The sequence below is a fragment of the Manacus vitellinus genome, unplaced genomic scaffold, assembly GCF_001715985.3.
Source record: "Manacus vitellinus isolate BGI_N305 unplaced genomic scaffold, ASM171598v3 scaffold_47_pilon, whole genome shotgun sequence".
NCBI lineage: Eukaryota > Metazoa > Chordata > Aves > Passeriformes > Pipridae > Manacus > Manacus vitellinus.
The window spans coordinates 563827-587265 of NW_021940585.1; the positions used below are offsets into that span (position 1 = coordinate 563827).

The 23439-nt window shown below is 46.5% G+C and overlaps 1 protein-coding gene across 1 annotated transcript in view; it reads left to right on the top strand.

Annotated features, from left to right (window-relative positions):
- The window catches only part of LOC103763023 (protein phosphatase 1 regulatory subunit 12B), a 63532-nt gene extending 40976 nt beyond the window's left edge, over positions 1–22556 (top strand). The window contains exons 7-15 of the mRNA XM_029962472.1: positions 1205–1279; positions 3951–4030; positions 4580–4722; positions 9635–9744; positions 12838–13035; positions 13820–13902; positions 15956–16081; positions 21605–21790; positions 22337–22556. Coding sequence (XP_029818332.1) covers positions 1205–1279; positions 3951–4030; positions 4580–4722; positions 9635–9744; positions 12838–13035; positions 13820–13902; positions 15956–16081; positions 21605–21790; positions 22337–22541 — 1206 coding nt within the window. The 3' untranslated portion in view covers positions 22542–22556. The remainder of the gene's footprint in view (positions 1–1204; positions 1280–3950; positions 4031–4579; positions 4723–9634; positions 9745–12837; positions 13036–13819; positions 13903–15955; positions 16082–21604; positions 21791–22336) is intronic.
- Positions 22557–23439: the final 883 nt, after the last annotated feature.

Sequence of the window (23439 nt, forward strand, 5' to 3'; positions counted from 1 at the left end):
GAGCTGCTTCCCCCTGGAGCAGGTTCAGGTGTGCCATGGCAGCTCCTGGGGGAGGAGAGGAAGTTGGATGTGCTTGGAACAGCCCCGGGGGCTGAAGGCAGGTGGGAGAACGTGGTAAGAGAAACCACATAGCCCTGTGTGTTTGGGGGCATCTGCCTCTGTTGGAGACTCCTGGAATCAAAATGCCTCTCTGAGGAGCCATTTTGTCCTGGTGAGCTCTTTGGCACCCAAAATACGGGGAATATTTTCTGTTTTAAGTGCCACCAGCTGCTTTTCCAAAGTGTTCAGGATGTGTGTGGGGTTTTTATCGTGCCAGACTTGGAAAGAAACAGACACAGTTGTATTTGCTGCATTACTTTGTCCTTCCAAACCAGGATTGTCTCCTTGCTGGGTCAGGTGGCCAAGGCTCCCTGCATTTCTTTGATCCCTGACCATCAGGTTTTCATTGCATGTTGGTAATTAAATGGCTATTAGAGCTTTAGTTATGTTGAAAATGTAACTGATTTCTTGGTTTGTGCCCCAGAGTAATTTTTCTGGTTTGTTTTAGTTTATAAATGCCCACAGATGTGCAAGTGGATCCCAAATTTTTTGGCTGGCTGTTGGCTGTCAGCCTCTCAGGAGGTTTAAATACATGATGATACAGTAACCTAGAATCATGGAATCTCCTGAGCTGGAAGGGACCCACAAGGATCATCAGTCCAACTTGTGGCCCTGCACAGGGCACCCCAAAATCCCACCCTGAGAGCTTTGTCCAAACACTCCTTGAGCTCCTTGGCAGGTTTGGGGTCGTGAGCACTGCCCTGGGGAGCCTGTTGAGTGCCCCACCACCCTTGAGGGGAATAATCTTTTCCTGATATCCAGCCTACCAACAGGTTGATCATATTCTTTCTCAGTACAAGAACATCCTTTTTGGAAACCTGGAAACTAAACTATTGAAGTCCTAGCTGTTGGATTTGAGCAGCAGCAACCAGGGAGCTGCCCTGCCATGTGAAAGGTTGCTCACCGAACATGAACATGATCTTAGGTGTGAGCATGATCTTCTGTGATCTGTGGTCACTGTCACATGGGTTTCCCTGCTCTGGACTGTGTCCCTCACCTTCTGGGGAGGGAGGATGTGATGTGTGTTCACTGGTAAACAGTGCTTTTTTTGACTGTTACCACCATGCCATATCAGCTACCCTCTTGTGTTCTCTCACTGCACCAGGGCCAGACGCCCTTCGACGTGGCTGATGAGGGACTCGTTGAGCATTTGGAAATGCTGCAGAAGAAACAGACTGTGGTGAGTTTCTGGAGATCATTTTCCACCTCTCCAATTACCTTTCCACACACAGGTCTTCTCCAAAACATATGGTGCCAACAGATGCAGGAAGCTGAGGCCCTGCTATTTTTTTTTTTGTTAGTCGTTTGCAATCTTTAATCACAGCAATATTTTTAATAGCTGGAAATCCAGACTGCAGCAAGAAGGTCAGTAGTGTGCTGGCATGCAGAGTTATGTGAACTGGTAAGGAGTGTGCAGTTCACCTTTGGGATTGTTATTATCCTGCAGTTTGCTGGCATCAAACCCTCTCTAGCATCAAACTGCTCTGTTCCTAATGAGTGATTTCCCAAGTCCACTTTGTGCTTGCATCCAAGGAAATACACTATCAGCATTGAGAAAGTTCTGTTACCATATCTGCCTCTCTTACAATAGGGAGGCTTTGGATTGAGGGAGAAGAAATTATAAACTTCAGGGAATTCTGAAAAAATGGGAGATTTCAAAGCCGTATTATTCAAAACTGCCATTTCATAGTGCAGTGGAGATGCTGGAGGGGGTTATAAGCCACAAGGAAAACAAAAATATATCTTGACCAACGTAAGGCCAGTTGTCAAGCCAGAAAGTTGGTTTTGGATTGGATTTTTTCCTATTTTATTTGATCTACTCAATTCTCTCATTTGGAGGCTTCCACAAAACAAGCCAAGCTTCTTTAAAAGAAATTAAAAATTTTTATTATTTAAAAGGTTGGATTCAGAAACAGACAGAATGAGAACAGTGCTGATAAACCCCAGGAAAGTATTTTGAGGAACTGACAATGTGGGTGGTTAGAACTCCAGCTCTGATCACAACACAGCTGCTGCCATCCTCAAATAGCAACCTTAACATTCACAGGAACTTCTTAAAAATTAATCAGCTTCTCCCTAAATGAGGTGTTGATAAATACTATCAGGGTTGTATTTTTGATTCCCTCCTCTCTCACTACCCCAGGATTCTGCAGATAACTGCTCTCCTTTAAAGCAAAGAAAAAGAAAGACAACAAGAAGAATTTTTTGGTTGGGTGCTCACCCATTTTTAGGGCTGTTTTGCAGGGGCTACAACCCCTCTGTTCTCTATACAGCAGCACTGTATAAGGACCTTTTCCATTTATTCATTTAGTGTAGAACTGGGCAGAAGAATCCAGATTGGATCCCACTTCTTTTTTTTAGTGGATATGATTTTTTAATGGAAATGCCATTTTATCATGTGCGTTTATCATGTGCCATTTTTATAATTTAAAAATAGAAACCTCACATTTGTTAAGGACGAAACAGGCAATTCCATGACATTGCTCTAAGTCATTATTTCACTTTGAAAATGGCTCTCAAATCAGATTTTTTTTACTCTAAAGCCTGAGGCAGAACACTGTGCCCTCCTTGCTTAAAGGTGTGCTGCTGTTATTGGAGAGCAGAGGGGATTTTTGTTTGCTGGAAGCAATATTTTGGTTTGGGTTTGGATTTTTCTCCCCATCCCTATGAATGGAGTGGGCTGTTTCCTGCACTTCCCTTTGCTGTGCTCCAGCAATTTGGTCTGTTTAACAATGTGCTGTACTCCAAATTTTGGCTCTTTGCTGGAATCCGTGTAGCTTTTCCTACTTCACAGGTTGCCCAGAGAAGCTGTGGCTGCCCCATCCCTGGAAGTGTCCAAGGCCAGGTTGGACAGGGCTTGGAGCAACCTGGGCTAGTGGAAGGTGTCCCTGACTGTGGCAGGGGGTAGAACTGGGTGATTTTTAAGGTCCCTTCCAACCCAAAGAATTCTGAGATTCTGTGATTCAGAATTTGCAGAGCTTTTGCTTCCGGTGTCTGGTGTCATCAGCTCCTGTCAGAAGAGAAAGAGTAACTTTGTGAGCCACAACAAAACAGAGCTAGCCTTAAATTTAGCCTCTGCTATCTCTTCTTCTGTCTCAGCTATGTCTGAGCTTCTGGAAGGTACTAAAATGATTTTTGGGAACTATTTTGTCCATTAATGTTGGCGAAATTAATATTGCTACTCTCTGGACAAAACATTTCCATTGCTGTGGTGATCCCAGGTGTTCTTGTGCAATGTCTTCATGCATTTGAGAGATTTAAGAAGTGACCCATCCTGACTTGAATGTTTTCCTCTGAGAACAAGTCAATAATAGCTACGAAGGCAGCGAATTCTTAACTGAATCCAGCCTGATTTCATGGGCACACACACGTGTGGGCAGACCTCCAGCACGGTCACAGAATGGTTTGGGTTGGAAGGGACTTTGAAGTTCTTGTAGTTCCACCCTCTGCCATGGGCAGGGACACCTTCCACTAGACCAGGTTGTTCCAAGTCCCATCCAACCTGGCCTGGAACACTTCCAGGGACAGGGAGCCCACAGCTTTCTGGGCAGCAGTCAGGGTTTGTCTCAGGGTCTGGGCAGGGACTTTTGCAGGTATCTTTGAAGGGTTGGTGTTGCAGTGTGAGGACCTGCTGGGTGTGTGGCCGTGCTCTGACAGAACTCGAGTCCAGAGCTCACAGTGCCCTTGCAGTTGTGCTGCTGTTGAATTGGCTTGTTAAACAAATCCACAGTATTTTTGGTCTAGTGAGGCTGGGCTGACCTCGTGCTGTGGTGATTATTGGATTGTGCTGAGGTGGCTGGTTAACATGTCTCTTCTCATTCCTCCCCCAATCTTCCTGGGCTTTTTGGCAGTTGCGAAGTGAGAAGGAGACGAGGAATAAGCTGATTGAAGCTGACATGAACGGGAAGCCTCAAAGCAGACTCTTCACCAAGTAAGTCTCTCCCTCTTATTTGAAAAGGAGCTGCCCAGGGAGTAATGGGAGAGCAGCTTCATCTGTCACAGCCAGCTGGCCTCAGCTGGGTCAAAAACAGTTCACTGCTGTTCATTTCGTGGGGTTTTTTTAAATTTGAGCTCTCTCAAATACAATTTTAGTTGTTTCCTAACACACCCACTGAGTGGTGGAACAAGGGGTTGGGCTGGTTCTCCTGCTCTGGCTGAGGATCAGTTAGAGCTTTGAGCTGAGAGCTGCACCTTCTGTTGCACAGAGCCCTACAGCTGCTGGGTTGGGTGGCTCTAAGAAATGAGAGACCACATTTTTTTTTGATGGTAATGCTTGCAGATTTACAAAATGTGAGACTGGCAGTGGAATGCATGGCAAATGGCCCGTGCTGGAAATGCTGGGGTGTTGAATCTGTAGATGGATTTTTGTCCTATGCTTGTTCTATATGTAGTAAATCATGTCTGTGTGTTCCTGAGAAGTAGAACTCAGAATTCTAACTCACTTGCCTGGGGTAGGCCTTAAAATTTCTATATTTTGCAGCAAAGAGAAGATTCTTTATGAGGAAGACACGCTGAAGTCCATGGAAATGGAGGAAGAGAACAAGGACTCTAGTAGTTCTAGTTCTGAAGAGGAGGAAGAAGCTGAAGATGAAGTTTCAGAATCGGATGCTGAAAAGGAGTCAGGTAAGACTTAGATTTAATAATCTCTTGGATTTGATAATTAGCATTCCAATGTATATGTACAGAATATGGAGAAATCAGTAGCCTGTGTGCTGAAATAGCTGATCCAAATGCTGACTCCCAGGTCAGCATAATTTTTTTAAAACAAAAATCCTGCACATCCTATTCAGTTTCTACTTGAGATAACACATTGTTCATAGTTTGTTCTTAAACAGGAGGGTTTTTTCTTTTTGGCCCAGTTCAAGATAAACCCTTCAGGTACTGCAGGATGGTAGGAAAGCAAATGAAGGTGTAGGAAAGCAATAACCTGTTGTGTTTGGATTACAGACATGAAACAAAGGGCTGAAGCTGTTCTGGGTAATTATAGAGATGAGGAACTTTTTTTTTCCTCAGTGTGATGTATAATAGTTGCAAAACATAGTGGAAAATAAAAATTAAGTGAATAGAGTCACATTAGCCTTTACATTATAACATATTGCTGGCATCTTACTCCCATTCCTTTTCCATAATTTCTATGGCTTCCTTAATTACTTTAAAAAGTGTTTATGTGCAGCACAGAAAGTTTAAATAAAGATACTTAATTTTACAGTAAGCTGAGACTAACTTCTACTTAATATTCTGCAAACACAGATGGATCTTGATCTGTGATATGTTTAATGGTTAAATTACTTTTAACATCAGCTTACTTGGCCTATATCCCAATATCCTAATACATAAGTCCTTGCAGAGAAGTGCAGTTTAAAGTTTTGTCCTGCTTCTGTGCCAGTGAAATTTTCACCTGTGTTCTTATTGTGTCATTAATGTTGCTGTGGTAGGGTGAGAGGGGTGGAGAATCCTGGCTGCTCCTCCCAGAGCTGGTGTTACACCATGACAGGAACATGTGGGCATGACAGTAGCACAGGGAAGTAATCTTTTGGCTTTTAAATCAAGCAGATCTAGTGGAGAAGTCAGTGGTAGAAACAGACACACAGTAGAAGTCATATATTATTTGCTCCGTAAATCAGGGGTTTTCCCTGATTATGTATATTATTTTTTAAGATATATATTTATTTCTACATATATAAATTATATCTGTATAAATTATAGCTTTGTAGTTGTGTGCCAAACCTTGTAATCCTTTTAAACATGATGGGAGTTTGACCAAAACACCTCAAATGTACAAACCCCTGTAAGACCTGGAGCTGTGTGGGGTTTAACTGAGTCAGGAACAGCCTGAGATCCTTCAGCAAGGAAAGATCCACAGCAGTCACCATTAAATTTTGTGTAAAGCCAGAACAGGTCTTTTTATTGCATTAATTCACTGAACAAAGCACATTGTAGGAATCTATGTCAAACCACTCAAGCCAATACAAATGGAAGACAAAAAGCACTCAAGTAATGATTAAGCTTCAGGCTTTGTTACCTGTGCTCTACTTTCCTGGAGAGATTAATGGCTCCTTTGAGACAGTTCCATCAGAGTTGAAAGCCCACCTTGTAAACTTCTCAAGTCTCTGATAGAATGAACACGGACTTGCCCAGCTGGATGGAGACACGGTTGTCAGTTATAGCTTTTGATAATGAAAATTAGAAATGTCAGTGTGTTACTGGTTTCAAGGACAGACAGCTGTGTGCTGGGCTGATCCCACAGCGGGGGCAGCAGGGGAGGGGGAAATTCTGCCCCTCTGCCCTGCTCAGGTGAGACCCCACCTGCAGAAGAGGAAGGACATGGAGCTGAGCTGCTGGAACAAGTCCAGAGGAGGCCACCAAGCTGATCAGAGGGATGGAGCAGCCCTGCTGTGAGGAAAGGCTGAGAGAACCAGGATTGTTCAGTATGGAGAAGAGAAGCTCTGGGGAGACCTAATTGCTGCTTTCCAGGACCTGAAGGGAACTTAGAGGAAAGATGAAGAGAGACTATTTACAAGGACCTGGAGTGACAGGACAAGAGGAGTGTCTCCCCACTGCCAGAGGGCAGGGTTGGATGGGATATTGGGAAGAAATCCTTCCCTGTGAGGGTGGGGAGGCCCTGGCACAGGTTGCCCAGAGAAGCTGTGGCTGCCCCATCCCTGGAACTGTCCAAGGCCAGGTTGGACAGGGCTTGGAGCAACCTGGGCTAGTGGAAGGTGTCCCTGCCCATGGCAGGGGGCAGAACAAGGTGAACTTTAAGGTCCCTTTCAACCGAAACCATTCTGATATTCTGTGGTTCCAGGATTATCTGCTCAACATTTTAAATGCTTGGATGGTAAAGAAGACATGGGTATGAAAACACGGAAATTATTTCCTTATTCCTCTTCATTTCCTTAAATATCCCCATAACTGTGTCATTCTGAGCAGTGCTGAACACATTGCTGATGGCAGTTGTTCTGAAGTGTTCAAAGTCCAGATGAAGAAAAATAAAAATATTCTGAGTGATCTTTTTGAACCCAAAAATTCCACCTCCTTCGTAATTCAGCATAAAGCAGGACATGTCGAGGCCAGCAGTGTAACACAAGTTTAGTTTGAGGTGTGTTTTGTAGAGTCTCAGGTTGCAATCAATTTGTTGAATTCACAGGGACTGTGGGAGGAAGAAATTGGATGAGGGAAGCAGTGAAATTGCTGGAAGGCTTACGAGTAGCATTTCTGACAGTCTGTAAGAAGTTTCTGTTCTTCAGACAAAGGGCATTAATGCCACTTTATTCATCTTGAGGACAATTAATTTGGAATTGGGTTGTATATAAACAAGAGAAAGATCAGTATAAAATTCTGTGGTCATTATCTGTGCTGGGAACTATTACAATATGTAATTATTGGGAATTAAAGCAGGCCAGGGAAGCTTTCAGTGTTGTTTTGTTTAAAAACCAACCAAACAAAAACTCTTAAGAGAAAGGAATTAGAAATTCCTTAAGAGAAAGGAATTAGAAAAATTAATTTTTACTCTCACCAAATTTTTTGGGGGGACGTTGAACTAATCCTCAACAGTTTCCCTTGACTGGAATTTGTCATGTTTATTGCTGAAATGTCAGTAAGATAAAGTGTGGGACCCTGCCCCAAAGCTAATGCTGCCCATGACTGTGCCATCTCCTGCTGCCAGCACAGGGTCCTTCAGCCTGTCCTGCTTCTGCAATCAACTCCCTTCAGTCACACTGCTCATAGTTAGAGCTCTTCCCAGCCTGTCATTACCACTTAAGCCTGTGCCCTTCTAATTAGGCTTGACCTTAAAAGCGACCTCTGCACTCTATACTTCCAGAGCAGGCTCCCAGTCCCCACCACCCAGCCTGCCCAGCCTGGTGCAGCCTTCCCTTCCTGCAGTGCCCTCTGCTTTACAGGCCTCAGGCTCAAGAAACCAGCACATGGCAGATGTTGTTCCTTGTCCGTGTGCATTTCCATGGACATGGATGCCAAGTGTGCCAAGCTAGGCCTGCGAGGAGGAATGGGGGACCCATGGCCCCTTTCCCAAAGGGCTGTGTGACAGAACACCTGAGTGTTTGGCTCCAGAACTGGAATCCTCTTCTGAGATGACTTGGATGGAAGTTCCGAGACAACACGGAGAGGGAAAGTGGCTGAGATTTCAGTCTCACACGCACCCAAGGGAGTGGCTGGAGCTGTGTCAGGAGAGGGTTAGGTTGGATGTTAGGAAAAGATTCTTCCCCCAGAGGGTGGTTGGGCACTGAACAGGCTCCCCAGGGCAGTGGTCATGGCCCCAAGGCTGCCAGAGATCAAGGGGTGTTTGGACAATGCTCTCAGGGCCAGGGTGGGATTGCTAGGATGTTCTGTACAGGACCAGGAGTTGGACTTGATGATCCTTGTGGGTCCTTTCCTCCTCAGATTCCATGATTCTGTCTTTGCCACTTTAATTCAGGCTCTGTCAGTCCTGCTCACTGCCTGTTATTTTTAAATATTTCTCTTGGCTTGCTCTTTTCTGTTTTCCATGTCCTTTGAATCCTTTTTTTTGTAGGACTGAAAACATTTGTTTCAGAAAGACTGATCTTCATGCTCCAAGGTGCTGTCCTCCCAGATGCTCCACCCCAAACTGCTCCAAGTGTGGAACAGCAGATCTTTATTTCCTGCACATATCTCATTTGCTAAGACTGTTTGGGTGCTTATGCTTAAAATTACTTTATGTTTTCAAAACCGTGTTTGTGTGAGCACTCACAGCTCTCAGGAAAACATTTTGTTTAGTGTAGGTACATCATTTCTCAGGCACCTTGCATGTGCCTGGGTTTTTGGTAAACAGTCTATCTTCCATCCCTTTGCACTCCTGTCAACTGAACCTATTGCCTGAGGCACACTTTCTGCTTCCTCTGCCCCAGTAATGTCTGGTGGATGTTCCTCTGTCCAGCTCGGTGCATAGATACAAAAATAAATGTAATGCTGGACAGCTGCACTTGTCTGACCATCAGGGAGCCAGTTGTGAGCCTGGACAGGGATTGTTTAGCTTGCTTGGAGCCCTGGTAAGGGGTTTTGTTGGGCAGCAGTCCTGGCTTCCTGTAGAAAGATGGATTTTGCTGCAGAAGACCAGAAATTCTGCCCAGCAGCACAAGCAACTGCAGAGACCCGTGCAGTGAAACCCACACCAGGCACTTGGGGCCGTGGGCTGTAACACACACATGTGCTCCAGCAGGAACAGCACGTGCTGCTTTTCATCCCAGATTTTGCAAGGGAAGGACATTCCCAGATAGGGAACAAAATTGTGAAAAACAAAGAGTCTGTTTGTCCTCCTTTCTGCTGAGATTTTGCTTGTCTGTGGGGATCAAGTTCTAAAGCTTTGCCTGCCAAATGTATCTATCCTGTTCTTTAGGAAGTGGAAAGCTCTTTGCAGAAAGCCTGGCTTAGCCTTGTGACCTGAGGGGTCTGAGGTCACACGGCACTGAACTGGAGTGTAGAGCACACTCTATGTAAAGATGGGCCTTGGAAGGGCAATACTGAAACATTTGGTTTCTCTTCTTGTTTAAAATTTTAGAGAGGAAGGAAGAGCCCTTTGCCAACCACTCCAGCCGTGAATCCAGGCCCAGCATCAGTGAGCAAATGCCACCACCCGAGCCCAACTCCTTCACTGCGTCTGCCAGAAGAGTAAGTGAATTTGGAATCAACGGGGACTCAGCAGTGCTCAGAAGCAGGAGGTGTTACTGGGAGATGGATGCTCTGAAACCAATTTTCAGAGCAGTTTAAGACTTGGATTTAGGAAAGGATGATATTAGGCAAACCTGTTAAATCTCTGTGTTAATACCAGTGTAGGACTGGCCCTGAGGAGGGTGTTGGTACCATCAGGTTCCTCTTGAATCTCTGACCCTCCAAAGCAAATTGTGCTGTTCACAAGAAAGCCAGCCTACAGCACGTGCTCTGTGTGCCATCAGTTCCGAGGTGGCTGATGCCAATCTCTTCCCAGGAGATCTTTCATCAGAACTGATTCCTGCTGGTGTATCAGTGGTGAATTTGGCAGTGTCATCACAAGTGCCCTAGACATGCCAAACCCTGCTGACTCAGTGATGTTACAGCCCAGCAAGCAGAGGTTTACATCTGACAGGCCAGCTGGACTATGGGAACTTTGAAAGGTGAAGCAGTTACTGCAATCTTACCTGACTCCTCCAGCTCTCACATCACTCAGCTAGATGGCACCAGGAGACCCTGTTCTGCCCAGCACTGGTATCCTCTGCTGCTGGTTTCTTTTAGCACCAGACCATGGAGAATAGCCATGCAGGCACCTGGCCCCAGGCCGAAGCACTGGGTGCATGTCAGAGGGAAATATTTCTTGCTTAGTCACAGTTTTGTATTTTTTGTATTTTTCACATGCTACTCAGTGAAATTTCTCATCCAGATCAAATGAAACAGAGCTCCTCTGGGCATTGTTCAACTCAGGCTGGCTTGGCAGTGGAACTGTTAGAGGTAGAAGGATACTGGGAAGTGAGAGCACTTTGGTTAACCTTTTCCCAGCTGCAGAGGTTTGGTCTCACTCCTTTGAGATGTTTAACCCAGAATAAGGCTGTTAGGGTATGGAAGGTGGCCTGTGTGGAGAGCAGTTATTGATTTGACTTCAGTCACTTAAGATCAGTTACTTTACCTTCTCTTGCCTGTTTGATTTTTCTGTAACTCTCCCTGACAGACTGGGCTTTGGATGAGAAAATACAAGTGCTTCTGTTGCCCTCCATTTGGGGAGTTATTAGGACATGCTGTGTTGTTCAAAATTTACAGGCAGCAGCTTTTGTTGTGGATTTGAGCTTTCTCTGAGGAAAGCATCAAAACTACTTTCAAGTGTTAGAGCTGTGTAGGTCAGGAGGCTGGAAGTGCTAGAAATGGTGCAGTACAGATTAACTCTTTGCATTTGCATTAAAATGACATAAGCTGAAAACATTGCTCAAATACTGCAGGCGTAATTTGAGCTTTGCAGTCTTGAGGCTGAGGACAGAGCTCCACAGTAACTCCATTTATTCTGGATGGTTTACATTATGTAGAATATGGTGTAATAATGCTTAGATCAACCCTGACTGAAAGCCTTGTCTGCCCAGTGTCCTGCCCCTCACAGAGACCATCAGAAGATAAAAGAGAATCTTGCAGGACTTCTGTCCCACCTTCCAGCAATTGACATTTCAGGGAGTTGCTGAACCTGGGGTACTTTCTGTCTTCAGTAGCCCCTGTTGGATTTTTCCTCTGTGAATTTGTGCAGTCACTTTTTGATTGGAATCCTCTAATGTCCAGGGGCAAAGGGCCCTTCAGCTTAATTACAAACCCTACAGAGCTCCCTGCCCCTGTTCCATTAACCTGCCACACACCAGATTTGTTTGCTGCCCATTGTTCCTTTATGGGAAGGACCAAGAGATCCTTATTCACTCTTCTGTGTGCCACTTAGGGTTTCATGTACCTTGGTACATATCTCAGCCTGGAGATTCCTAATATATTGAGTATCTCTTCATACAAAACCTCTCTTGCTCTGCTCATTCTTGTTGCCTTTCTCTGAATCTCTTCCCTTCCCATCTAATGCTGAGCTGTGCATGAGACCAAAGATGTGATTGTACCCTGCAGTAACATAGAGCTGTAATGGTGCTGTGTTGTGTATTCTGTACTTTTCCAATAATTCCCAATAATTTGTTTGCTTTATTTCCTTTACAGCTTGGTGTTGAGCCCCTGTACAAGTATCTCTTGTGATGCTCAGGCCTCATTCTTGATGGCAGTAGGCAGCTTTTTGTAGGACTTGATAACTGTAGCTGAAGTTGTGCATTTAAGCAGTTGTATCTTTAAGGAATGATATATGCTGGTCAGAAGTGCCTCATGTAGCAAAAAGCACATGTTCTGTGCTCTGTACAGAGTCTGCAGTTACCTGCCCACAGAAAAGGTTGCACTAGGAGAGCCCTCTGCAAGGCTGCAGCCCAACCTCCTGCTCGAAGCAGGGCTGACTTCAAGCCCTGACCTGATGCTTTGATCTACCTGAGCTCAGCTGAGTATTAAAAGGTCTCTGGGGATGGAGATGCTCTGCTTCCTTACCCCCTGTCACAGTGCAGCATCACTCCTACCAGGTGGTATGTCTCCATGTCAGCAGGGATTTCCCATGTTGAAGCTTCTCTGTTCTCTTTTCACTGTAGACTGTAGACAAGTCTGGTTCCATGTCCTCTGTAAACCCATCCTGAAGTAGCAGAGCAACTAAATTCTTTCTTTTCCGTGCTTAACAATCCAGGTTTCCTCAGTCTTCCCCTTAGTGTGTCGCTGGCTCCAGCTCCCTGATGATCTTAGTGGATTCTCCTGGACTCCCTCCAGTTTGATTGGTGTGAGGGGTTTATTTGCAGCCAGTCCCAAAAGACTTGAGTACTTGTTTTTGTTTTCTGCCTTTACTGAATAATTCCCTCTTCCTAAAAGGGTGCTAATAAAAGCTTCATTGTTCCTTGTGTTCTTTCCTCAAAGCTGGAGGAGGGCATTGTGTAGGCAAAGAGCTGCCCAATGACACAAGATTCCTTTCACTGTGTGTCCTTGGGGATGAGGCACTACATCGGTTTCCATCCCTGCGAGTTCACCTTGAGCTCTGTCCTGTCATTAAAGCAAAGCAGGAAATCAAAGTCACTCCATCTTACAAGTGTAGCCCAGCTAAAACTGGGGCTTGTCGAGACACTTTCAGAACTTAGAGTGTGCCTTGCAGTGCTCTCACTTCTTCCCCATGTCCGTGTCTCTCCTCTGCAGTTCAGCTGGCTCAGCAAGTCGGAGGAGCAGAAGGACGAGTCGCCGTCGTCGTGGCGGCTGGGGCTGAGGAAGACGGGCAGCCACAACATGCTGAGCGAAGTCGCTGCCACTCGTGAGGCACAGAGAGACAAGGCTGCTTCCATCTATCGTTCCTCGTCCAGCCCTCGGATATCTGCACTGTTAGACAACAAGGAAAAGGTTTGGCTTTCAGCATGGGTGCATTGGTGCATCCCACTTCACCTCACATGTTTAAGGCACTTTCCCTTTGAGTTATTGCTGAGTTTTGTATCCATAACTTCATTCTTTGTTTCTTTTCCTTTGAAAATTATTCCTCTCATATCAGTTGTTCCTCCAGAACTGGAATTTGTTGCCTAATTCGTGCTCAGTTTGGACTGGGTTGGCCCTGAACAGGGGCTGCCAGTCTGATGTGGCCCATTCTTTACCAGAAAATACCAAATCCAGACAGTAGCACATACCTGCAGTGGAAATTCTTCTTCCCTCTTGTCTATAGGGATTCCTCCTGTATCCACCAGCTGTATTTGTGACTCCCACCCCACATATTCACTAACTGTAACTACCCTATAGGTAGATGCCCCATCCCTGGAAGTGTTCAGGCCAGGTTGGATGGGGCTTGGAGCAACCTGGTCTAGTGGAAGGTGTCCCTGCCCATGGCAGGGCGCTGGACTAGATGACCTCCAGAGGTCCCTTCCAACCCAAGCCATTCTCTGATTCTGTGATTTATAACTAATTCTGTAAGTTAGAAAATGCTTTTATTCACTAGCATGTTCCTCAGGAAATCTCTTTCAGAACTGATACTTCTATGCTGTGGTATCTGTTGCCCAAGAAAATGCCTTAAACCAACTGTCCTTAGATAGGAGAATGCTTGCTTAGTTGAAAAAAATTTGAACGTGCATTTAATTGCTGCTGAACATGCTGGAAGGGTAAGAGATGTGCAGCTGAAGTCCCTGTTTTGCTTCACCAGGATAAAGACAACAAGAGCTATCTTGCCACCATAGCTCCCAGAAGACTGAGCAGTACGAGCGATGTAGAAGAAAAAGAAAACAGGTGAGACTGGCTGAAGTTAATGCTCAGCTTCCATCCTGTCAGTAGTTCCATTTTTCTGTAGTCATGCTCCATGTATTTTCTCAGCAGTCCCAAGGACACGGGAATTCACAACATCAGGAGCCAGCTCTGGTCTATAAAGTTCTGCTGTGGTGCTTTTCATTTAGGTGAGCGGGGCAGCAGGCTGGTTCCTCCACCCCGGTGCTCACACACACACCAGCTCCATCCAGGGAACTAGGTTGATGCATCCTTGTTCCTTTTATATGCAAGTGCCTCATTTTGTAGCTGGCACCTGCACTTGCACTTGTCACTTGCTCAGCAGTCACCTGCAGTCCCTTTGTTCACACATCTGTCACTTGTGATTCACTTGAGCCTGTGAACTCTGCCATGTAGGAACTGTTTCGTTGCAGGGTTGTTTTTACAGTCAATGTGTGTAGTTGCCCCTGGACAGAACCACAGTATAAATCGGATATTTACATATCCAGTATCTCCAGATATATTTGAGGAGCTGATCTCTACAAACAGCTACTTCAGCAGTATCTGAAGGGAGACTACAAGGAAGATGGAGAGAGACTATTTACAAGGGCCTGGAGTGACAGGAGAAAGGGGAATGGCTTCAAACTAACAGATTGTAGGTTGAGATTTGATATTAGGAAAAAATTCTTCCCTGTGAGGGTGCTGAGGCCCTGGCACAGGTTGCCCAGAGAAGATGTGGCTGCCCCATCCCTGGAAGTGTCCAAGGCCAGGCTGGACGGGGCTTGGAGCAACCTGGGCTAGTGGAAGATGGACAAGAGGTGGAACAAGATGATCTTTAGGGTCCCTTCCAACTCAAGCCATTCTGTTATTCAGTTTGTGCTAGAAGGAGTAAAATTTGAGCTTAACCTCTTTTCCAGCACTTCCCCAATGGAGGAAGAAAGGCACATGCAAGAAGTGGCTGTGAACTGTAATTGTTGGGCAGGAGCTGTGGCAGACAACACCCTGAGAGAATTTCAGCACAGCTTGAGATTCTTTGCTGATCTTTTGCTGGAACCTCCCCGCTGTGCTCTTGCTCACTCTCAGCCAGTCTCTGAGATTCAGAGAATCTCAGATTCAGAGAATCTCAGAATTTGGCAGAGGCTGCTATCGAGTGGCACATCCAGTGAGTGCTGACAGGTGTCCTTTGCTGGGTGAGTGGGGCCCAAGGAGAACTGGCCTGCGGGAACAGATGGTGCCAGGCCTGCTGGGGAGTAGATTTTCCAAATATTCTTTCCTTTAAAAGCAGATGAGTTTGACTTCCCAGAACCCACAGGTGTCTGAGAGGGTGTCAGCACGGGCACAGCAATTGGAAATAGAAAATAATTGCAGGCTGATGGGGGAGTGGATTTGTGCTGCACTGCAAGCTCCAGGTCCTGTCCAGGACCAGAGGAGAGCAGGATACACCACCAGAGGGAAAGAGCCCTGATTTCACATAACCAGGATAAATAGGGCTGCTAGGAATTTATTGATAACTTGTCAAGTAGTTTGAGATATTGCAAATGTTTTGTATGTTGTTTTCTGCTGCATGGTTTAGTGGTGGACCTGGCAGTGGTGTGTTAACGGTTGGACTTGATGATCCTAGAGGGCTTTTCCAACTTTAGCAATTCTACGAAAGGATTTGCTGGGCTGGATTGCTTTTGTCCTTGCCTGGATACTTTGGAGAATAAAAACTTCCCAGCAGTTCCAGTATCTACCCATTTATACTGTGTTATTTGATACTAGGTGGCAGAGGAAATATCAAATGACACTATTTAATATGTTAAATTACTTTTATGGACGATCTAAATTTCATTTGCAAGTTTTCTGACTAAAAAGGATTTTGTTCCTCTTTATGCAAAACATTGCATCATCTGTGGTTCTGAAGGGATCTGGCAATAGCAGCATCAGTAAGGCCAGAACAGATGTTTCTCTGAGCTATGTCACCTGTGAGCATCGCTGCATGTGGATGTAAGGGAAGGATTCGTGTTGTGGAACTGTAAAGGAGCCAGAAGTAGACTCCAGAGGTTTTTGTAACCAAGCCCTGTGCTCTGTCCTGCATTAGGGAATCAGCTGTGAACCTGGTGAGGAGTGGCTCCTACAGCCGACAACCCTGGAGGGACGAGTCAAAGGGAAACGAAGCTCCCCATTCTGGAGCACCCACCACCTATGTATCCACCTACTTGAAAAGGTACATCCAGTTCTGTCTCATGTGGGTTCCCAGGCAGTCAGTTCCACTCTTAATGTGCCTCTCAAACCTCAGCCTCCTGCTTGCTGCCTACTGCATCTTGTAACTGGCCTTGAGACCCTCTTCTGCTGAGAGCAGAAAATAAAAATTAAGGTTTTCTGGCATTTGTCATACTAAATGGTATTTTAAAGGTTGTAATTTTTGCTAATTTCTAAATTGCTGAACTAAATTTAAATACTCTTATTCACGTTATTCAAATGCAAAATGTTTTCTCCATTTAATGCTGGTGTTATGGTTAGAGTATAAAATCAAAATTGATCATAAAAAAAGATTAAAGTAATCAGAATCTGAAAGCATTGTTCAAATAGCTATTGGCAGGTAAGTTGTAGCTTATATCCTCTTATTTTGTTTTATGTTAGTCCACGTTTATGGCATCATTATAAGAAAGTGGCAGTGATCCTGTGCATGACACACAGCACTTGTTAGGAGTAAGACTGATGCTTCCAACCATTGTCTTGTGGCAGCAAAGAAGCGGTTTGTGCACAGTGTGTGAGAAGTTGTAGAGGCTGAATGTTGGTGAAGGAGCCAGGCAGAGGCAGGAAGGCAATTCCAGGCAGAACTCCTGTAACTGCAGTGTCCTGTGCCCCTTTGAGAGGCAGAGCCTCAGTGTCCTTGAGGTACCAGCTGACGGCTCTCTCTGAGTGAGCTGAAGGAATGCCCTGCTCTGGTGAGGCGAATATTGCATTGCTGGGTTTTCACCTCAGTTGTGAGCAGGAGGATCAGCCCTTCACACAAGTACAGTGCCAGCTCCTCACCTTTATTTCAGCTAGTATTGGAGACCATCAAACCAGCCTGTGATAAGCATGTCACGCTGCAAAGCTGTTGGGTCTCTGCTGAAGGAAAGCAGCAGCAACAGTTCAAGGTTTTAGACTGAGTTTCACCAAATTCTAGACCCTGAACTAAATATCTGTCCTGAAGATGGAACTGCCCTCGAAACCCTCTTCTGCTGAGAGCAGAAAATAAAAATTAAGGTTTTCTGGCATTTGTCATGCTAAATGGTATTTTTAATACTTGAGATACTTGGGAAGAGGCAGTTCTGAGTTTCAGTACTTAAGGTGGCAGAGGTGAGTGGTGCTCGAGGGGGTGTGTGGCCAGTTGCTGAGCACACATAGGCCCATTGCCACAAAAGGTGAAGCAGCCCCTTCCAGTAGAAGCCTTCTGCTCTGCTGATCCACTGCACTGATTTCACAGCTATCCTGGGACATTGTGGCAGCCCAGCCTCCGTAGCTTGTCTCTCTCCAAAGCTGGTCTGACAGACCACAGCTGATTCCCTTGGAAAGCCTTTTCCCCTTGCAGCTGGCAGGTCTTGCTGCTCCCTGCTCTGAGGGCCAGCCCAGTCACCCAGGGGCTGCCCACTGCAGTCTCACAAGCATTGCCTGTTTATCCCACCTAAGCCAGCACCACATTCAGTGTTACCCTCACACAGCTGTACTGTATTTCCCTGCTTAAACTGGACAGAGTGGGGGAGGTCTAGGCTGCCGTGGGCTGTCACTAATACCGAGTTCCTGTCACAAAGGCTGAATTCTGGCCTTTTGTAGGAGGGTGTTGGTTTACAAGCAGTTACAGAGAAGGGATTTGCCAAGTAGGAATAAATGTGCTTTTGAAAGAGAGATCAATGGTTTTGCATTGTATATGCATACAATAGCATCATGATCAATTTGACCTTTATCCCATATGGTTTTCTGTAGGAGAGCACAGAGAAATTAAATATAATCTTATTGAACCTCTGACTTCTCCAGCCTTGTGCATCAGCCCCTAAGATGAGGAAGGGAACCTAGTTGCCTGTTAAACATAAGCTTTTTATCATTTTCAAGTATCAACAAAACTCTGAACACAACTCCAGAAGATAAAAGCTCGTTCTGAGAGAGAAAGAATTAGAAGGAACATGACATGCTTGGATGTCACTGAGAGGATGACTCCATACGTCTGCAGTTCCCCTCTGCCTCAGCATTTGACTAATCTCCATAAAGATCACAGACTGGTTTGGGTTGGAAGGGATCTCGTTCCACCCCCTACCATGGGCAGGGACACCTTACACTGTCCCAGGTTGCTCCAAGCCCCATCCAACCAGGGATGGGGCAGCCACAGCTTCTTGGGCAACCTGTGCCAGGGCCTCACCACCCTCACGGAGAAGAATTTCTTCCCAATATCCCATCTATTCCTAGTTATGTTCTACAACCCCCAAACACAGAGTGAATAACATAGCAGATCATCTTAAGATGTGGAAAATGGCTTTTTTTTGTATAAAAGGGAACAAAATAACTTGCAGCAATGCTGCAAATGTTCTTCAGCTTTAGCTGAAGCAGATATTGAAGCTCTCTCTGTAATGGTACTGGTATTTCTCCCGCTTTATGGTTGCACCACTAGCCCAAAAATCCACAGTACCCTGCTCTGCCAGCCTGGTCTCCGTTTAATGCCTCCGAACATCCAGGTCACTTCGCCTGTATATTAAAGGGTTTGGAGGAAAACTGGCATAGCAGGTTGGATTAATGTAGCATCCTGCCTCCCAGGAAGGGCTCACACACCAGAACAAAATCCTTTATCCACACAGTTAGTTTCTCCTTCATTTCACTTTTATGCAAATGTCTCCTTACCGGTTCTGTTCACATAAAAACCATCACAGCAAGTCAGGCCAACAGTCCCTGCAGCCCAGACTCTGTTTCTGACACCAGCTGGTTTTGAAGGACAAGTTGCAGAAGCCAGGAAAGCTTCAGAGCAATCTTCCACCTCCCACGTTCTCCTTGCTTCCAGCAATCAGGAATTTAGGAGCCAGGGGTTACACTTAACCATTGTTCTTAATGGCCACCCCAGTGGCCAGCATCCATACCCAGAGCCTAGTTTGATCTCTGCAATTCCCCATGGCAGTGTGTTTAAAAAAAAAGGAGTTACGTGCTTTGTGCAAACCGTTTTTATTAGCACATGTGGAAGCTTTTTAAGGGTTTGAAGGTTTTTAAGTCAAGGTTTTTAACGCCTTAGCTGTTCTCAGAAGTATTTCTTTTTATTGCTTTGAAATGTTGCTTTGCATTTCATTGCTCATTCCCGGATGGTTCTGTTGTGGTGATAATGTTAGAGAACGAGGAACAGTGTGTCAGTGCCTTTTTCTATTTCTAAATAAATTCATAATCCTCCCTTTCACAGATTCCTGTGGACACAGCTGTTAATTAATAGGATTTCCTGGCTAACCTTTTTATTGCAGTTTTCTGGTCCTGTTCAGATCAAATGCAAACAATGGAGGAAATGCCTTGGAGTGCTCCTCACGCTGTGGAGTGCCACCCATGCACAGGGCCAGGCTGGGAGGTGGATTCCCACGGAGCTGGCAGTGCCATGGCTCCCCTGGGAGCAGCAGTGTGTGCCTGATGCCCCAGCACCACGTTTTTCTGGCCGTGTGCGTGTTGGAGCTGGCACAACACCACCGCCAGGCCCTTTTCCTGCATTCCTCCTCCTCCTTCCCCTCTCATCCTCCACATCTCTGCTCTTCCAGGCACCTGGTGCTGCTTCCATACTCCTCACCCATTACCTTTCCCTTCTTGGGGAAGGTTTGGATTGGAAGACAATCCTTGCCAGGGCTTACTTGATAACCCTCCTGCGTCCTCCCTCCCTCACCAAGTTCCTGCTCTCTCTTGCAGCCACCCTCGTGCCCCAGCCTCTGCCTTGGGCTCTTCCAAGATGGTGTCACATCAACCCTGCTGCCCCCAGGGTTGCCACCACCTTTTCCCCTGCCCATCCTCTCATTCCTTCCCTGGCACATTCTCCCCTGCCATCATCTCCTCAGAACCCTCATTTATGTGACTCCACGGCTGCTTGCTCTGCACATCCACCCCAGCCAGGCTTCTCTCTCTGCTCCCACCCTCCACCCAGCCCATCTCCAGGGCTCAGCCTTTCCCTCTGTAGCAGAGAGCCAAGAAGGGAGGCACTTGCTTCCAACAGGACTTCCTGCTCCCCTGTGCTCCAGGCAGGGGCCAGCATTCCAGAGGAAGCTTTGTTTAGGGTCGGGTGGAGGTTGCTACCTCATGACAATAACTCGCTTGTTCCTGTGTGACCTGGATATGGCAGGCAGCCATCAACTGAGGGACCCAAATGGGAGGTTCCTCCCCATGGAGGCCTTCCAAGATGCCCCATTGTCCCCTTTGGCTCCCGTGGGACCAGCTGCTTGTACTGGGCTGGCTGGGGGCCTTGGCATGTAAAACTGGTTTGTAAATTGGGTTCCTGAGTGAACTGGTCTGGGTCCTTCCTCCAGCCTTCTGTCCTTGGCTATGATCCTGCCCCTTCCCAGTGTTATTTCAGCCTAGGGCTGCTCTCTCTGACTCTTACTGCAGAGTTGACTTCCAGTTTCACTCCATTGTCCCTGGCCTTCCCAAAAAACTGCAGCTCTGTCCTAGCCTGCTGCTTTCCTCTAGGTCAGCTTTTATTCCTGGTGCAACTGCTTTCCTCCCTGTGCCGTGCTATGGGAGTCCTTAGGCTGCAGGAGGTCCAAGCCAGCCTTCCAGCCTTCCTGGCCTTTGATCCTGTGGACAGCCCAGTCTGACCAGTAGCAACCACGCATTCCGGCTGCTGGGAAAGGTGTGGCAGGGCCCTGGATCCTGCTGGGTTTCTGTGTGCAGGCAGTGAGCAGCCTGCATGCAGGGCTCTGGCACGTGCAAGAAGGAGATTTTACCAGATTTCATCAAGTCTGTTTTCAGAGATATGCAACTTCTCCCTCTAGAGTGGATTTTCTCTCCCATTAGGGTGGATTTTATCTCCCAGTTAGGCTGGATTTTCTTTGAAAAAGCAAAACGGTCCATCCTCATATCAGAGCTCTTCTCCTTTCCTCCTGTCTCTTCTCCAAAGTATGAGCATTTAAACACTTGCAGATTTTCCATGAGGTTGGTTTTCAGGGTTTGTTTTAAACTGGCAAAATATGTATTTCCCTTGCTCATTCTTGAATATTTTTGGGCAGTTGTGATAGCTGTTTTCCAGAAATACAGAGTTTGTACCAAACATACCTTAAAGAAAATTGAAACTGATCCCAAACTGATCATCTTTGCCAAAGCTTTAAGCCACTGCAAACAAGTTCTTAAAACTGGAAGTCCTGGACATCCTTAGGGTGGGATGCAGCCAGACCCGCTTATGTCACTCTCTCCTTCCCTGCTTTAAGCGTCCTCATCCTTGCTCCTTGTTCCCACCTTTCCTCAGTGCATAGGGGTGCTCCCTGTGCTCCCTGCTTTCACTGCAGCAGGGCTTTTCCCTTCCCTGATCCTCCCTGATTCACCCCCATGCCGTTATTCTCTCGCTGAAACTGAGCTGGGCTTAGCTAAGCAGGGCTCTGCTGGCCTGGCACGCGTGGGTGACCCGTGGCAGCTCTGAGGGCCTCTGATCTCCTTGCTACCATGTGGTACCTGCTCCCTCCCCAGCTGCCAGCCCAGCTGTGGGATGTGCTGTCGAATGTTTACTGTGCTCTGAAGGACGTGATTTTGTGATGTTTTACAGTGCTTCATTTGGTAGAAGTAGTGACCTGGGCAGTCCCTACATTTCAGCCAGTCGCAGTCCATCTCTAGCTACCTCACCCACTGCCATTGGCTCATCTACCTCCCCGGGCTCCCCGTGGCAACCTGTCTCTTCCTGTCCCACATCTCTCGGTGTGAACACTCCTGCATCAGCCTGCCACTACACCAGGTAACAGCTCCCGGCGGAGAGAGCGCTGCCAAGGCAGCATTTGGGTTGGAAGGTCTGAGTTCTGGAGTGGAGTGTGGATTGGAGGTGTGCTTCTGCCTGGGAAGTGCCAATAAGCAATCCCAGAATGATAAGCAGTCCCAAAATGGTGATGTTGGGCAGTTCCAGCAGTGGGTATGCGCTGGCAGGCTGGGAACAGCCGGGGTGTGACTGTAGCTCCCTGGAGTGGTCCCTCTTGTCCCTTGACTCAGCCCGTGCTCAGGCCGCCCTCGGGCGCTCGGTGTACAAGTTCTTGGAGTTCTTCCTTCTGCTTATTCCCCAGGTACATTTTTCTAATCATTTTTGCTACAAACAGGGATGTGAAGACTATTAGTTCCTCCTGCTTATTCTTCTCCAAGTTTTGTAAAACTCATTTTACTGTGGCTGTTCCCCATGAACACACGAGTGCAGAGCGAGGAGGATGACCTGTCCGCGCTCCCTCGAGGAGACTGGGCTTGGTCAGCACTTGAGTTCACTTGCTTTGCTTTCCATATGTCTTCTCTATTTCAGAGCCCCTTTCAGGCAACAAACTGATTCTGCTGTAGAGAAAGGCCCAGAGGGCAGCTGTGTTACCCCTCTAGGTGTAATCACAAACCGGGCTGTGCTGGGCGCTGCCAACGGCACCGCGAACGCCGGGGCTGCCTCCGCCCCGGGGAAGGACCTCTCTGCTGAGGAGGCCAGAGAGCGCAGAAGGTCAGTGAGCAGTGGGCTCTGATGGTCTGCTCCGTGGGCAGCTCTCACGTGGTGGTGATGGTGGGGGTGTAGGGACCGATTTTTAGGTGCTCCATGGAATTTCCAGGCTGCTGCCCCTGCTCTGTCTGAAGGTGTTGAACTGAGTGATCTCTGGCTTGTCGGTTAAATTTAGTCTTGTAATTTTCTGCTTGTCTCTTCAGCATCTGAGCATTTGTCTTCAGTACTAATCTCAGATCCTAATTTCAGCCCCTCCAGTCTGTGGGTATTCAGGGACAGGCAGCAGAGCAACCATTCACAGTAGGTTCTGTAAAATTAATCCCATCCTAAAAAGAGTGTTGGACTGAGACTCATTCAGATAATATCTGTCCCTCTGATTCTGCTCAGCTGGGTTTGCTTATGCCCTGATGGAGACGTCTGCGCTGCACAGGACCCCCAGATTCTCTCTGCAGTTAGTGGGAAAACAAACCTTCCTGGGTTGTGTAGGTGTGTGACACAGGAGGAGATGGACTTCAGCAGCAGGCACCACTTTGATTGACTGTAAAGGCCAGAGGTAGGAGTCTGCCATGTGCAACCGAGGCCATTCCAGCAGGAGCAGCCTTGGGAATGACTCTGGATCTAGCTGGTGGTATCTCTTTCTTATCACATGATGTTATTTTAAGACTGGGGAAATGCAAACCTGGGGAACCAGAGCTCTTTTCAAAGGAACTTTATCCTGTGCATTAAGTACAGAATATCAAATGATCTGTGTTTCTTCCTGCAAGCAGGATAACTTTTCCAAAATCTGTCTCTCCTCATGGCATCGACGAAAGCAAATGGTAATAAATAAAATGCAGTGATGAACTGTGTGTTTCTCATCAGCAACCAGTTCATGCAGAGTGTATAGTGATTATATTCTTCAAGACTAAAATAGTGATTTATTG